This window comes from Lacerta agilis, chromosome 5 (genome assembly GCF_009819535.1).
Source record: "Lacerta agilis isolate rLacAgi1 chromosome 5, rLacAgi1.pri, whole genome shotgun sequence".
NCBI classification, from domain to species: domain Eukaryota; kingdom Metazoa; phylum Chordata; class Lepidosauria; order Squamata; family Lacertidae; genus Lacerta; species Lacerta agilis.
In genome coordinates, this window is record NC_046316.1 from 42760557 (window position 1) to 42777907 (window position 17351).

The 17351-nt window shown below is 42.1% G+C and overlaps 1 protein-coding gene and 1 non-coding gene across 10 annotated transcripts in view; one reads left to right on the forward strand and one right to left on the reverse strand.

Moving 5' to 3' along the window:
* Positions 1-17351, reverse strand: part of TACC2 (transforming acidic coiled-coil containing protein 2) — a 161784-nt gene that overhangs the window by 45076 nt on the left and 99357 nt on the right. For all 9 annotated transcript variants that reach the window (XM_033149503.1, XM_033149498.1, XM_033149497.1 and 6 more), the window contains 2 exons: positions 12579-12727; positions 3879-5199 (listed from right to left, as the gene is read on the reverse strand). In XM_033149503.1, the coding sequence (XP_033005394.1) occupies positions 3879-5199; positions 12579-12727 (1470 nt within the window). The remainder of the gene's footprint in view (positions 1-3878; positions 5200-12578; positions 12728-17351) is intronic.
* On the forward strand, positions 9120-9193 carry TRNAI-GAU. Its single transcript has one exon. It is a non-coding gene; the product is annotated as a tRNA-Ile (tRNA).

A 17351-nucleotide genomic window follows, 5' to 3' on the forward strand; every position in this document is an offset into this window, starting at 1 on the left:
ACTTTTCCGTTAGTCGCGGCTTTGATCTTTTAGCGCTACCAAGCTCGCGCAAACAGTTCAAAGGGAACAGGCTTCCTTTTAAAATTTCCTCTGTAAGCAGTGTTCTCCAAACTCATCAAATAGTCCAAAACTTTTACTTACAGAGTTTCTTTGGAAGTTTCAATGTCGGAAGTGCCGGGTGCTCGAGTCTGGCGGGATCGCTGCTTTGATCCTCCGAAGGCAGTCGCCTCTTCAGTCCCGTGCCGGAGCTTCGCTCGCCTGATTTTCCCCCTTACGAGGGTCAATCAGGAGCGGAGACGGCACGTCTGGGACCCACGAAGCAAACGGTCCACGGGACGCTCTTCCCGTGGCTTTAAGGGACCCGTGGCGCAGGCACGGTAGTCCCTAAAACCTTACGGAGGACGGAGCCGTCAGACTCCCGTCCGCCATTGACCGGCACCAAACCGGAAGTGAAAAGGTTCAGCCTTCCAAGGTCATAGCTGAAATCAGGTGAACTAAAACACCCTGTTAAAATGCTTAAATCTGATCAATGAGACTTGCTGTTCTTGGATTATGCCCAACATGTTTATCCAGGGGTGGGAGAAAATGAGAGCAGCTAAGCTTAATTGCACCGGGTTCAAGGGTACCGATTAAGTTTCAGAGAAAACAAATTGTGGTACTTTGTTGCCATTGACATAGACAAGCTATACTTGTATAAAGTTGCAAAAAGGTGGCAGTTGCAGTCACTTGTAACTTTTTGAGCAGAGCATTCAGAAGGTGGGGGAGATGCCCATAGGCTGTTTTTTCCCCTCTGCTCAAGATTATCAGAAATACTTCCATGCAGGAAGCTGGGGTGTGAATTTTGAATTGGGGAAAAAAATTGCATGGGGAATTAAGCAGATAACCTCCACCGCTGCTCCACTTAGCATTGCAACTTCCCGTGGCTATTTCCCCTTTTAAAAAAAGAACCCATTAACAGGAAGTTGCACACAAATGAGAATTTACTTAACCCTGCATTTAAAATATATATACACACAACACACACCTACAAACTAACATCCTTATGAATCAGAGATAGGGAATCTGTGGGCCCTTCAGATGCTGCAGGATGGCACCTCTCGTCATTGTTGACCATGCTTCCTAAGGCTGGTGGAATCCTGCTACACCTAGAGGTTCTCATTTGTTGTTGTTGTTGTTCAGTCATTCAGTCGTGTCCGACTCTTCGTGACCCCATGGACCAGAGCACACCAGGCACGCCTATCCTTCACTGCCTCTCGCAGTTTGGCCAAACTCATGTTAGTAGCTTCGAGAACACTGTCCAACCATCTCATCCTCTGTCGTCGCCTTCTCCTTGTGCCCTCCATCTTTCCCAACATCAGGGTCTTTTCTAGGGAGTCTTCTCTTCTCATGAGGTGGCCAAAGTACTGGAGCCTCAACTTCAGGATCTGTCCTTCTAGTGAGCACTCAGGGCTGATTTCTTTGAGAATGGATAGGTTTGATCTTCTTGCAGTCCATGGGACTCTCAAGAGGTTCTCAACCCTGTTCTAAATCTTCATGGGCCTTAGCTACTATGGAATTTGAAATCTTGACAGCTCAACTTAAAAAAAACACACAAAAAACCAACTACTGCATTTTTTGTGTGACAAAAGGTGTGAAAATACAGCTTTACTCTCCTCAGCACTTGTCAGCCTTTTCAGCAAGATGATTTTGAAAGCTGACACCACTCACATCAAAACATATGTCCCCTGAGATGCTTCCCTGCCATCAAACAGCTTCCTAAGACTGAGATCTAAAATGGGGCACTGTTTTTGAAGCTAGATCAGCCTAGATGCTTTAAATTTTGGATAAAGGCCACTGGATCAACTGTTTAAAATGTTTGAATATTTAAAGTGGAATGATACATGTAATATGCCCCCAACAGCAATTGGTTGATCCATTAACTTTTTCTTTTGTTTTCTTTTAATAGTAAATGTAAATAGAGCATATTTCACTTTGTTACTTGTACGGAAGGCCTCTGGTTATAACTCCAACTGCTGTGTCCATGAATGATGCACAAAAATTAGTGAACTATGATGTGCACAACATATACTTTTATCTTGATATTGTTCAAGCCCCTCTAAGGAAACATAATAGCTACAACATTCAAGGTGTGTGGAGCTATGGGAAAGAATTAAAAAGAAAGGTTGGGGTGTCCCAAAAAGGGTCCTGTTTATCTTGCAAGACCCTGGAAACAGCAACCTTAAAGAAGCTGTATTCTTGAGAAAACAATAGGTTGCTCTCAAAACTGTCTAATACTTCTAGTAGGATGCACAGCTGACTCTATGGTGAACTCAAATGGGAAAATGAGCTAAGAATGACCCTACACACTCCATCATCTTCAAAGATCAAGGTTGCAGTCCTTTACACAATTAATCCCATTGAATTCAACAGGGCTTACTTTTGAGTAAATATGTAAGATATGTAAGATTTCAGGAGAGGAGCAGCTGGAAACTTCTAAGCAGTAAGCACCAGCGCACTGCTTGTTCACGTTAAACTATAGTTGAAACTAAACCATGGTTTTAAAATGTGATGTGCAAACTAGCTACTGTATTTCTCTTGCTAAACACACACTATAATACAAATGTAATCACCAAAATGTTACCAACAGTTTCATATTTCATTAATAAAGGTAAAATCCCTATCTGAAACAATATCCTACAGTCTGAATGAAATCTCCAGGAAGTATTCCTCCAAACCACTAACCCAAGAGCAGCTCTACTTAAATAATGGCATTAACTCGCAAAACAGAATAAACTCACTTCAATCGCATTTGTGGTTTCTTGGTTAAACGATACATCTCCACACAACGTGTCAGCCACTAAAACAAGTAGAACTACTCTGGAGAGAGACTGTCTTTTGATTAAGTGAACAGCTTCCTTCAAGTTCAATTCTGCATAAATTTTATCCACATGATTTAAGGCTTTACAGATTAGCCCTTAATCCTGAGAACAGTTCTTATTATTCCACTGAATTGATAAGCTGTATCACATACCACTGCCACATGCAATCTGGAAGAAAAGTACTGTATATGTATTTTATGAAAAATTATTTGAAGGTCTTTGCTGAGCATGATGGGATTCTGGAAGAAACCCGTCTGAAAAGTATTGAAATTATCTCAGCTTAAGTGCAGGTCTGAGTTCTCATCATTCATTTAAATGGAAGCAATTTCTGCCAGACACCTTAAATCTCATTGGACGCAGACATAGTTAAGGAGACAACTCTCCTCTGAAGTGGAACACCTTACACATTTGGCAAAATTAAAGCCTCATTTCTACATGCTGTGAAATGAACAGGGGTTGAGTTGCCAAGCCTTATCAAAACCAATAGAGGAAGACCATAAAACAAAAGAGATTACAAAATTGCAATGCTTCCAGTACCAAAGATTGCTAGAGAAGAAAGCGCTGAACTAGCAATGAAAATAGTTCATCACTAGTTTTGTTCTCTTGTAATATACTCATAACACAACATTCATGCTGCCTAAATGTAAACATAGTCATACCTTGGAAGTCGAACGGAATCTGTTCCGGAAGTCCATTCGACTTCCAAAACACTTTAAAACCAAAATGCAGCTTCTGATTGGCTGTTGGAAGCTCCTGTCAGACGTTCGGCTTCCAAAAGAACGTTCGAAAACCAGAACACTCACTTCTGGGTTTCGATCATTTGGGAGCCAATTTGTTTGGGATCCAAGGCATTCGGAATCTAAGGTACGACTGTATAAGAAAGTGTAGAAGCCTCTTATTTTGTAAAAATGAAAAATGAATAAACAGAAAATTAAAAAGAAAGAAAGAAAGTGTAGAAGCATTGTCATTTTTGGGGGGGTATACTATACTGCATATGAATTTTTCTACATTCTGACTTACGTCTTGAGTGGGGTCTTCTTCTTTTTTGCTGGTTTATTTAGGCTGTCCCCTTCCATTCCATTGATCTCACTGGCATTAGCTGGTATCTCAAAGGAGGCTGGAGACTTTGTGGGCGAGCTAGCTACCTTCAAGGAAGGCTTGAAAGGATCAATAGAGTCCTCACACACATCTGGATTGAAACTGTACGCCGCTGTTGTTTGCTGAGGCAATTTAGGAGAGTCTTGCATTTTGCAAGTGGAAGAAAACGGGTTGAAGTTGGGATCATCCCATTTGTCAATATCAAAAGTATAAGAGCCTTTGGGAACAGGAATCTCATTTGGATCCACGGGGGCCTTGGTTGGGGTGGTGGGAGCATTGTCAAGTTTCTCCCCAGCCTTTTTAGTCTTTGGCCTCCTCAGTGGCATTTTGGCACCAGGCTTTTTGCTCACTTTTTTGGGCAGAGGGGAGCCTTCGTGTTGCTCTTCGCCGCTGCCTTTTTCCTCAGAATAATCGAATTCCAGCCTCACAGATAAGCCTTTCACTGGAGGATCTTCCTGCCCCCCAGTGTCTGATGGGGTCACCTCCACAGCTTCCGGTGCCGTCGTAAGAGGTGCAGGTTTCTTGCCAGCAGGAGGAGAGTCCTGTATTTTGCTGTCTCCAGCACCAAATGTGCTAATTTCATCAAAGTTAGTTGGGTCAAAGGGACAAGCTGCTGCCTGGCCCTCAGAGGGCTCCTCTTTTTCAGCAGCAGTTTGGACAGGCTCTGGGCACTCAAGTTCTGTCAGCACCAACCTCTCTTCAGACACCTTTTCTTCACTTGAGGCAATGGAATCTTGGTTGATGTCAGATGATTCTGGCTCTTTCACCGGTGGGACATCTGGAGGTTTTTTGGCCAACTGTTTTTTCTTTAAGGAAGCTGGCCTAGGCTTCTTTGTGCGCTTAAGAGTACTGGAAGCACTGCTTGAACCGCTACAAAACGTATCTGTTGCTGAACCTGCTGCTTCGCTGTTGCCAAGAAAAGATGACCCATCAAAATCACCAGCTTGCAAGCTAAGGGACCGAGACAAAGTCGATCTGGAAATTGGAACGGAGTCTGTGGATTTTCTTCGAACATGTGACTTGGTGTCACAACTTCTTGTGTCCAGAGAGCTGGAGTCAGCAGTTTGCAAAGAATCTGCAACCTCGATACTATAAAGGTCTAAGTTGTAAGTCCCGCTACTAGCGATGGGCTTGTCCTCATCAAAAACAGTAGAAAATGAGTGGGGAGGAGGATGGAATGGGCTTTCTTCGACCGATTCGCTATGTGAAACATCAGCTACTGAGACTGTATCCGAACAAAACCCTAGGGGGGAAAAGGAGAAAGTGATCCGTCAGGAAGGTCTAACTTCAAATAGCTATTGGGTGGGTACACTATTATCTCTACACAATCATATATCGTAGCTGCACCTCCATAGGCAGAAACAATTACATTTCTACTTCCATTCTACCGCCAAGCAGAAAATAGGGCATAGCAATTAGAAAATTGCTAATGGTGATTACTAGCTGTCAACATTTGAACATCCAGTGGATAAGATGCCCAAGCTTTCCCTTCAACACTCTGGCAATTATTTTACTCTGCATGGGGCCCCATGAAGCCCTGTGTAAGGGCAAAGCCAGAAGAGTATTAACAACTTATTTCAATACTCCAGCAAGCAATTCTGGTTATGTGAATACAGCTGCAGATTAAACTTTCTGTTTCATTTATTTACATGGAAAAGATGACAAAACTTAAATAAATTTGAGGGTTAATCATAGGGTCTAAATTCGACTGAAAGAAGAGAATAGGACAGATAGAAGTTTTAGCCAGGGCACAGTTTGTGGGCAGATGAAGCAGCAGAAGCCTTGCTAAAGCTCAGCAGGTCTGGGGCAAGACCTCAGCTAAGGGGTCAATGCCACTTTAGAGTTCCATGATGGATAAGAGGTGGCATATAAATGTACTAAATAAAATAAATTAAATGCATGCAGTTGCCTGCCTGCTAAAATGGTTTGCTGCTGCTTTTATCCATTCACAATTAATGGCAGCTTAACACATGTTTAATATCTTAAACGTTGCTTTTCTGCAAGTTAGGCTACAAATGGTGGAAGCCACCATTTGAGCCAAGACAAGCTTGAATTGGGGCCGGATTCAAATTGGGGCCATTTTATATGAGAGATATGTGTATTTTGAAACACACCCATCCTGCCCCTTTTGAAAACCTGCACAACCCTTAAAAACATTATTTGACAAAACAGCCATTATTATAATATGAAAGATGAGTATTAAACACTAGTCATTTTCTTGCCCAGACTTGTTACTTAATTAAGTCTTCTCCCTTCAAAATTATTTCCAAAAGTGTGATCATCAAAGAAAAACAAAACAAAACCAGTGATTAGATTAGTAGAGTATCTCATTCCTTCCCCACTGTGTGAAGTATATTTAAGAACCACAAAGCTGAATTATGGGATAGATGAGACCTATGTGGAATCAGTGTACAGTATATATTTTAAGAATTATCAGGTTCAGAGTAATATTGCGCAGCTTTTGCATACTTCATACATCATGTTCATAAGAACTAAACCCCAACAGAATGTCAGGAAGGAAGCTAGGCCTCCCTCTGATAGGCTAGATCCTCTCTTTTTTTCCTTTTTCTTTTAAAAGAATGTTTTAAATCATTTCCCCAGGATGGTTAGGGAAAAACAAGCCTTATGTCTTGCATTTTACTCCTGCATTGTGGGTATATACTGTACACATGATAGCATATGTGAGAGGGACAGGAACTCTGGAATTTTGCTCAAAAAATATGCCAAACTGTGCCAAACTACACATGAAGCCCATGACCATGTTCTCCCATGCATTTTTGTGTGTGTGTATGTGTAACACACATTTGTGCATTCCAAAATACAGAAGCAGTTGCTGTAAGTTCACATTATTCTGCACACAAATAGAATCCAAGTTTTCCATCAAACCAATCGTTAATAGGGTCGATGTGGCTTGATGCAAGGGTGATTTTCCCAACCCAAGGGTTGTGTTTGGCTCTGCTCTTGTTGTGTGCTTTTTAATTAGAGTTACTCTTGCCAGCTGAGCTGCTGTTCATTTTTTCACACGATGAGCTCATTGCGTGTCGAGGTCCCCAAACCACCCCTCAAGTAAATCACACTTCACACCAGATATAAGTTTTAGGTTTTTTGGCATTAATTTGGCCACAACTTTATTGAATACAAATTAAGTGAGTGGTTGCTTAGGCATTGGTTAAGACTATCTGTCCCTCTGGGAACAGAACTGACATCCACCCGCCTGTGGAGTCAGTATAGGGGAAAACACTTTGGGGAGAGAATGTGCGCCCGTTCTCCCCAAATGCTCCCAGGGGCTCTTGCGTGGGCCCTGTCCCCCAAGCGGGGGGAAACGGACAAGCATGGTGAGCCCCTGGATTCCTGTAACGGAATTCCCCTTGCAGCAGCAGCTTTGAAGGGGCAACCACAGCCAACCTGCCCCTTCGCAGCATAGGAGGGGCAACCACAGCCAACTCTGCCCCTCCTAAATCCATTTATAACCAATGCCTAACCGCCAACCTTACAAGTTGTGACTAATTGCTACGCAGTAGGCGAAAAACCAAATGGCAACATTCCAATCAGCCAAGTGGCAAAAATTCCTACCAGGCCCCTGCTCAACGCAGACGACCCCATGACAGGCATAGCAAGGTCAACGCAGAGGCCTAATAACAGGGCGGGAGGGCGGGCGATCCGATGCACGAAGCCAGGAGGGCTCCGACGCTGAGTGCGGGTCATTTATAGGCTCTGGGCTGTCCATCAACAAATTGCAACATATGAATCTCCCCAACGACAGCCAGAGCCCAATCACAGTAGTGGCCATCCAAACTAACCCGCCCAGCAGCCGAGGGGTGACTTGTTAGCCCCCACCACAACACGTGCTCTCCATGAAGGAGAACACGCTTTTTTGGACACTGATCCAGCTCCTGTTAAGGAGACACTAACACAGATCCATGTAGCTGCTCTGCTTTAATTTAAATGTACACAATGCAATGCAGCTCAATTGTTAGCATATCCACGGTAAGTCTACAGACCCTGGCCCCAAGTAAGCATGCATGGGATTGTAATCATGTACCATGATCCTAGACACACTTACTCAGAACTAATTTATTCTGTGTTTAATAGATCCTACTCAAACAGCGAGGCCTTTGGCTACTATCCTATGTAGCTTTCTATCTGGGAGTACATTTACTGAATTTAATGGGACTTATTTCTAAGAAGCTATGCATAGGATTGTGTTATTAGTAAAGCAACACAATTTGAATGATTTAAATCAGGTACCTTGACTTAAATAGTGCTCCAGATATGGAGTGGGCTAAACAAATATTTAATGCTATCAGCAGCCACAGCACCTGATCATGGGTGCTGCTGCTGCACCAACCTCCCAGCTGCTACAGTGCTGCTGCTTTCTAGGATTGGAATAGGGTGGGGTGGCAGCAAGGGCAGGAGAAGACCGGGTTATAGCAATGAACACTTGTGCCCCGTGCCTTCCTGGCGCTCCTCTCCCTTTCCTCTTTCCTGGCCCCCTGCCCCACCACAGTCTGGGTGAGTGCAGAGGTGGACAGTGGCAACGACCCACCTTCTGTGCAACAACCTCTTTCCATATGTTCGAAGATGCACTCAAAATAACTTTTTAAGGCAGGACTTCCCCTTGTAGAAGCCTTGATGCTTTTCTTCAGCAAGACTTGTTCTTCAGCACTTGATAAAATAATCTTTAATAATGCTCTTCACCAGTTTACCAATAAAGGATGTTAGGCTAGCTGAACTGTACTTTCCGGGATCCCCTTTTAAAAATCAGTGTTATGTTGGCTACCCTGAAATGAAGACCAGTTTTATGCTACATATTCTTGTTAGAACATAAGCAATTTAACATTTCAATTCTTAATCATTCCGGGTGTGTGTGTTTTCTTTCTTTCTTTCTTTCTTTCTTTCTCTCTCTCTCTCTCTCTCTCTCTCTCTCTCTCTCTCTTTCTTTCTGCATTATTTATTCAGCTGATGCAGGAGTGCAAATGGGTGCAAGCCCCAATTCCTGAATATAAAGACTTAATGTCTTTTTAGCCTCACTCCCTTTCTGAAATCCATCTGTTGTTGTTTCTCATACATTTATAACTCATGGTCAGAAATGTTAGGAGGAACCTTTACTGAGGATAATGAGTGAATTAATATATAATGGTATTTCCGGACAGCAGCTTATCAGCCTGGATAGCTTAGTTGGTTAGAGTGTGGTGCTGATAACGCCAAGGTTACAGGTTCGATCCCTGTACGGGACAGCTGCATATTCCTGCACTGCAGGGGATGGACTAAATGACCCTCAGGACCCCTTCCAATTCTACAATTCTATGACTCTGTGATCAAGCCATAGTTTAACATAAGTGTTGTCCTTCCTTGGCTTACCACTCCTGGTTGGTTTCAAGGAAACAAGCCACGATCCTGGGCTTCCTCAGGGCGAGCCAGACTGTGGCTTGTTTCCTCCCCTACATGGCACAGTCAGCAGCGTGAGAGGAGCAAAGCACATATATGCATTAAATCAATTTTTTGTTAAACTATGGATTAACCTAATGCAGGAGTGATTGACAATTTTTGGCCTGGCAAGCCAGATCCTTTTCACTCCTCTGTGGGCCAACTTTGATGGTGGGGGGAAACCATCATCCAATCACCTGATGTTCTTATGATGTCAGATGGTTGACAGGTAAGCTGTGCTGCCCACCTGTCAAAGTTCCTTGCTCAGGGCTTTCCAACTGCCTGACAACCAGCTGAGAGATCCCCAAATTTGGCCCAAACCAGCCGAGCAGTTCCCCACTCCTGCCAGATGAAACAGGCAAAAATGTGCCTTCTCAAACCATTCCCCCACACTCACAACAGGCTACTCAAATTATTACTAAAAAAAGAAGATACAAATCACCCAGTTCTATAAGTAATCTACTAGCCTATTCTAGAGTCATTCACGGTGTATGTAACTACAGCTTTTGGAGTGCATGCAAGGCTTAGAAGATGTGGACTTTTGTTAACTATAGCATTATGACACCATCGTAAGAACCCTGTGACATGTATTAATGTACAGAGGAAAATCTTTTAGATTTTTTGAGATCAAAAATCTCAATAAAGTTGGGGGAAATTTGGAGATTATCTGGAAAAAACAATGCCCCACCTTGAAAGCTTGGATCCATTTCTAAATATCCAGTACTGGAATTAGCAGTTAACAGAGAGTAATACGTGAAAATAAAAGAAAATATAGGTATAAGGAGTATTATAGTAGCGAAAAGGAATTACTAATAACTCGAGAGGAAGACAAGGGGAAGCCCGTGAGTGGGTAAAGATCAAGAAGAGGGAACTGAAATGATTTATTAGAGATATATATATAAGAAAGTGAAGATAAATAATCGTACATTTAAAGGATGGAACAGAATCTGATTTTGATTTGATTTTGACTAATTTGGAGTTAATTTTGACTAATTTGGATTTAACTTTGTTTAATTTGGATTTGGATTTATTTGATGTACTGGATGTTTACTTTTATGTTTTTATGGTTTTGTAATGTTCTTGGTTTTTGTAATTTTAAGTTAACTTCAATAAAGAGAATTTTAACAGAAAAAAAGAAAAAGTAAAGAGGGAAATCTGGCAGAAGGGCTATTGCAGGGAGACAATGCGGCCTTGTGGCTATAGAAAACATCTTTACACCCTAGCCTTTTGACACCAGAAGTGAGTCAGAAATGAAAGGAATGTTGCCCTTTAACTTCAAAGCAGGCTCAACAAAGGCGTTTTGCTGCTCATGACATTTAATTGCAGAGGCTGGAGTTTTGCTGCTGCATTAAGGAACATATACATCTTACACATAAGGGTCTGGCAAAGGCCATACTGGACTGTAGGAACCGAGACGGCCACCAAGGCAAAAATATGAGTTCGTAAAATGTTGAAAGTATAACTTATATTTCTCACTTAGGCTTATCTGCAAGATTTTCATGGTAACTTTTGTGGTGCCTTTTTGCATCAAGAGCTTTGCAACAGAGCTGCCTTCAACGTGAGGCTCCAAGTGGGCATGCCTGAGATTAAGAGTCTTATGCAGTACACTGACTGCGCTATTTAACCTATTTACCTCTATCAGGAGATCCTCCAAAAGGACTACAGGTAAAGGTAAAAAATAGGGGTGTTATAAAACATAAATGAAACATGAAAATATTATGCTTTGTAGAGCAAGTACTTCCTTTATCTCAGGAGAATTTTCAAAGTATACAACTATGAATATAGCACAGTGCATTATGGTAACTACAGACAGAGGCACTTTCCCCTAAGGGTGGGCAGGTGAAATGAGAGGAGAGGGGGACTGAAGAAAAAGAGACCGAGGGGAAGCAAAAAAGGATGTGAACAATCGGGGAGTTTAGAATGAATTACAGTCTAGTTCTGTAATTAAAGACTGCACTCCAAATCCTATTTAGCATATGCGATCTCCCTTCCTCATTTACATTTCTCTGACAAATGGGGGAAATTAACTTCTTTTTTGCTCAGATAACATTAAATACAAAGCTACCTGAAACAGGGAAAAGACAAATGAAAAGCAGGGGGTGGTATGTACATCCTGCTGGAAAATCCCAATAGTAAAAGGCCTCTTCACACTTAGTGTGTCTGCATGCCACCGCTGCATGTCTTTCCTATAGTAATCATATAAAATGTGAACAAATGATGCTGATCCTTAAAAAAAGCTTGTGCACATGCATCAAGGAGATGTGACCAAATCATGTACAGCTACCTGCTTTGACTAGTTTATCCTGACTTCCTTGAGCTTTATAGAGAAAACTAAGGATATCTGGCTAAGACCATTAGACTTCTCCCATATCCCAAGCAACTAAGATGTGCACAGACATTCAGCGCTACCTTCTTCAGTGGCTTCTACCGTATCAGAGGTTTGCTGCTGGAATAAAAAGCTCAACAGTGAGCCTACAATTTCTGGTGCCTTATCTTTACAGCCACAGCTTGGTGGTTCTAAGTAGGAGATACCAAAATTACTGTCCCATGACTTCACAAGTTGGCATAAGCTTGTACAACATACAAAATATATTCTGTAAATCTATTGAACAAGCCAAGTGTAGTCTGTGGACAACGATTTGCTGCACGAAAATATGCAGGGACTGACTCCTTATCCTCTATTCTGTATATCTATTGAACAAGCCAAGTAGTGAGTAGGTGGGGGTCCTATGCTGGATTAAAATAGTATAATAGCTTAGAGACCATATAGTCAGTGTGGCACAAAAGGGATGGGAAGAGAACTCTGGTTCAACAGAGAAACCAGCAGCTGGCTTCATAGTGTTACCCTCAAGGGAGCAGCATGCACTCAGGTTTCAGTTTCTTTTAGAAGGGGTTCACAGAAGGTTTATGCCAATTTTGTGATATATGGTTTATTTAAACGTATATATATAGGCTGAGCAAAAGATGGAAGTTTATACCATTAACACTCCAACAGATCCTCCTCCACTATTGGATTTTTTGGGGGGGTGGAGTGCTGCCCAGTTCCTTTCCTTAGAGACTGTCTCCAAACTTAAAACGTGCAGCTTCATCTCAAAAAAGCTAAATGACATCATCATTTGCAGGAAGCAGAGGGAGCTATACCCTGATGACCAAAATACTCTGAGAAGCCCATCCCATGCACTGTATATTTGTTACCTGTGTCCTCGGATGGAAGCTGAGGTCTTACTTCCTGTTCCTCTATGTCAAACACTGCAACTTCCAGCAGTGGTTGTGGTAGCACAGGTGCAGCCTTCACGGGAGTTGTAGATTCTGGTGTCTCAAAGGCTTCTTCAGAGTCTGAACTCCTGAACACAAACAAACAAATACAGGTGTAAAAGAAAAAAAAGGGGACATACAGGCTACTTCTTCAAAATCACCTGCACAAAACAGAACACAACAAACGATACTTGGAAAACGCAGAGAGCTCTATTTGAGGCCGGAATACCTCTGCATTTCTCAGAGATATTGAGCTTCCTTTTGCAGCATGATTTCTGGAACAGAATATCATGTTTCCAGGTTCACCCTGAAGAAATACTGACATGAAAGATGTCAAGGCGTCACAAAAGCAAACATGCACACAGGGTAAAGTAAATGCTGCCTGGAAAAGCCTGCCTTTTCAACATAAAGGAGGCTTCAGCCCAGGCAAACTAAAACAATGTCAATGGGGCCTTTCAATGAGATGTTGGAATTTTCCTTGGCACAAGCGCAAGCAAACCTAATAAAGCTCTTTTAAATCCCGGTTCAATCTACCTTGATATGCAGCAGAGTGTGAGTTCCTACAAAACAAGAGAACACAGGCTTTGAGTAACATTGGGTGCCTTTCAGATGGGGGGGTGGGGGGAGGCACCATTTAGGGAGATGGGGAATTCCCATTTTTCACACTAGCCTCCTCACTTCATACCACATATGCTATCTTTATTTCCAGCTCACTCACAAGTTGTGTACTATCAATAGCTATTCAGACAAATTAAACAAATTCCTTTCCTTAAACTGGGAGAGAGGTGCCTCATACTGTAGCTATAATCACAACAAATACTATTAATGCATGCTGCTCTTCTATGATTAAACTTAAAATATTTTCAAAAGCAGATTGATAGATCTTCTTGAATCTTACTTCCCCCCTCCTCCTGCCAAAACCTCTGTGCCCATTTCACTATCTGAAATGATACCCCATTTCCCTTCAGAATTCTTTCATTCAAGGTCTTAATTTTAAGCTATGTACCCTGCTATACAGTTCATCCAGATCACACTTCCACCAAACACATTGTCCCAAACTTAGACTGCATACACACCATATGTTTAAAGCACCCCCCCAAAAAAGAACCCTCACAGAACTACAACTCCCAGAAACTCTAACAAACTACAGTTCCCAGGATTCTTTTGAGGAAAAATGTACTTTGAGTGTACAGGAGGTAGGCAGCCTAATAATAAATAAATACATAAATAATAATTCAGAAGAAATATGATGACAGCAAACAAGTGAAACACGAGGATGCAAAGTGGAGCCAACGTTATCATATGCGACGCAGAACAGAAACACTGATATAATAAAGATGTGATGGATGTGAAATACAAAGGCCTACAATAACAAAATTTAAATAAGCGGACAATCAATTGAGGATGTAGTCTTTCTAGAATTAAAGCTGAATGGATATTGTTTTCTTTAATGAACTGGAATGGGATGGGGAACATTGAAATACAAATACATATAAATGGAGAATATATATATGGATATTTAAAAAAAAAATTCAATCAAACAATGTAGCTCACTATTGCCTTAAAAACTGCTTAGGCAAGCATTTCAGCTAGTCAAATGGCAGCTTTTCCTTCTGGCCTTTGATAAAATGAATTTAATGGTGTGATAGTTTCCTGAAAGACAGGACTAGGGCTGACTTGCCTATTTCCAGCGATTCGCTGCATGGCTTGGAGACTGTAGTCTCCGCTGCTTCTCACAGCTGTCCACATCCAACGCGTCCACTGCATGGGGGACAAAATTTGCCATGAGGTGAAAGCCATTTCCTCCTGAGGAAGCAGTCTAGAAGCCGTCCAGATAGATGCACAGTAGAGAAGATGAAGGTCTTCCCTGACTTCGCCAGACTCAAAAGGAAAACGCACAGATCCTTGCAAAGCAACAAATAGCTAGATTCACAAGAGAGGGTTTCTCTTAAAGCGACGAAGTGCAACTGCTGGATTTGCATTCCTATTACATTCACTTAAATCGCTTTCTCCGTACAATAAAGTCTGTGTGGGCTGCGGGTGAAAAGCCCCCAGTGTCGCTCCTGACAGCTCAAGTGATTTGATGGACCGGATTCGCTTCTGTTATCTCTGCAGAATGCCAATGAGGTTTTAGTCTTCCTGACTACAATGGGAAATAGCACACAGCTGCTTAGAACCTTACCTTTCTCTCTGGAACTTATTAGCCCAGTGTTTTTCAACCACTGTTCCGCGGCACACTAGTGTGCCGCGAGATGTTGCCTGGTGTGCCGTGGGAAAAATTTGTTTATTTGATTCCTATTCAAGAGAATTATTTTATATATAGTTAATATAGGCACAGAGTTAAATTTTTTAACATTTTCTAATGGTGGTGTGCCTCGTGATTTTTTTCATGAAACAAGTGTTCCTTTGCCCAAAAAAGGTTGAAAAACACTGTATTAGCCTATTACTACACCTGGAGGCAGCCAAATGATTTTTGCTAAATACTGCTCCCCAGTTATTATTTTCCTGCCAAGCTTGTTGCAAATAAAGTTATCTCTTGCCAGGGACGGGGACACTGACATGTACAAATGCTTTTGACAGAAACACTCTAGCAGGCTATTATTGCTTCCCCAAACATATCCTTTGTCTCCAGGTTCAATCCACGTCTATGCAGTGTGCAAAGGCATCAGTTTTTATTGTTATTATTGCTTCTGACCTATGCCCACCCCCTGCCCCACTTCCCAATGCATTAAGGCTGTGAATCAGTGTGAACAAAGAGCTTCTGTAAAATAAAAATAAAATCCACAGGTCTTGGCAAAGAACTCCTGTGGGGACATTTCAATCTCTTGAAATATCACGGGTGAAAACTATGTTGACTCTAGCATGATTGGGGTTCACCTCACTGCTCTCCACTAAATCAGGAAAAAGAAAACATTTCTGCTGGAACAGAAAAAAAACACCCTACACTGTTGTCTCCAATAAAAATAGTTGTGTTGTTGTTTTTTTAAATGCAGTTTTCATTAGGGATGCTTCAAATCTGAGTCTCCAGCATACATAGGCTGACCAGCTCAATATCATGTTTCAAACACTTGCCAGTAATGTGTGGTTCAAAAATGGCACACTTATTTCACCCTTTATTTCACCAAACAACCTTGTCTAGAATTTGTTTTTAAGGGGCTGCAGCATGTCTGAACTGTCCACTCATTGTGTTCTTACTTGTACTGAGGACACGCTACAAAATCGAACTAACATGCCTGAGATGCATTACTTCAAGACTCTTTTGGCTCCTGAAAGCTTGAGCCATTCCCTTCCCTCTCCAAGAGCAGTGACAGCATGAATTCAGCAGCAGATCTATGAAGAGGCAAGGTGAAAATGTTGCCTCGGATGCCAAGAATGTCCAATGGGGCACATCTCTCCGCCAGAAATCAAACAGGCACAAGACAAAAATTCAGTTGGTGGGTAATGTGGGATGTCACCATTTGGATTTTCATTTAGTTTACTTCAAATAAACTATAAAATACAATTCTGTTCCAAAAATACTATCATCCATGTATATCTATCTATCTATCTATCTATCTGTCTGTCTTATACATTGTGTATTTATACACACACATGGTATGACAAATGGTCCAACTTCTTCCTAGCAGCAGCATTTTAATGCATTTATGTATTTTAAAAGATGCTTATGCCATTCATCATTCATCAAAATGGTGTGCAGAATGGTTTACAAAAAGGTATGGTTGCGCTGGCAGGGGAGGGAGGAATACCACAAATAAAATTTACAGCAGATAAAAGAACAGAAATAGAACTTGAAATGTCTGAGTGAATTAAAAAAAAATTCCCTAGAGTCCAAAAGAGTGGTGTTAGCCCCAGGTGTGCCTCCTTTTGAGATGAAATTCCACAGCTAGGAGGCTGTAGCTGACAAACCTTTTCCCCAGAGAACATAATCCTCACCTTTAATGCTGGAGTAACTTGGACAAGGGCATTGGCTGGTTATGGGAGAAGGTGCTTCTTTATAGGTCCAAAGTTGTTTAGGACCTTAACAAGCTAAGCACTGGCACCTAAGGGACACCTTCACTCATGGGCAACCTTTCAGGGACCACATGGGTGGGTGGGGGGGGGGGCCAGAAGCAAGGTGGGTGGCACAATGGATGCAACTCTCACCTTTGTACCGTAGGTTACATTCCAAGCACACAAAAATCAGAGCCTACCCACATGTCTCTGCCTTCCATCTATTAAAGCAAGAGGTGTTATTACAGATCAATGACACATTACAGCTAGGCAAAAGCACTCGAGGCCACGTAGTATTAGATCATGGATAATCATGATCAAGGTGCTGTGTGCATCAGAAGCTACACTCAAATAACACATGTGAAGGATTTGAACACTTGGAAGTGCAAGGCAAATGTTAAGAGGGACGCGATGGCGCTGTGGTCTAAACCACTGAGCCTCGTGGGCTTGCGGATCGTAAGGGCAGCAGTTCAAACAATAGGAGGGCGAGCTCCTATTGTTCTGTCCCAGCTGCTGCCAACCTAGCAGTTTTAAAGCATATCAGTGCGAGTAGATAAATAGGTACTGCTGCGGCAGGAAGGTAAACGGCATTTCCGTGCGCTCTGGCACTCGTCACAGTGTTCCGTGGGCCAGAAGCGGTTTAATCATGCTGGCCCCATGAGCTGGAAAAGCTGTCTGCAGACGAACGCCGACTCCCTTGGCTTGAAAGCAGAGATGAGCACC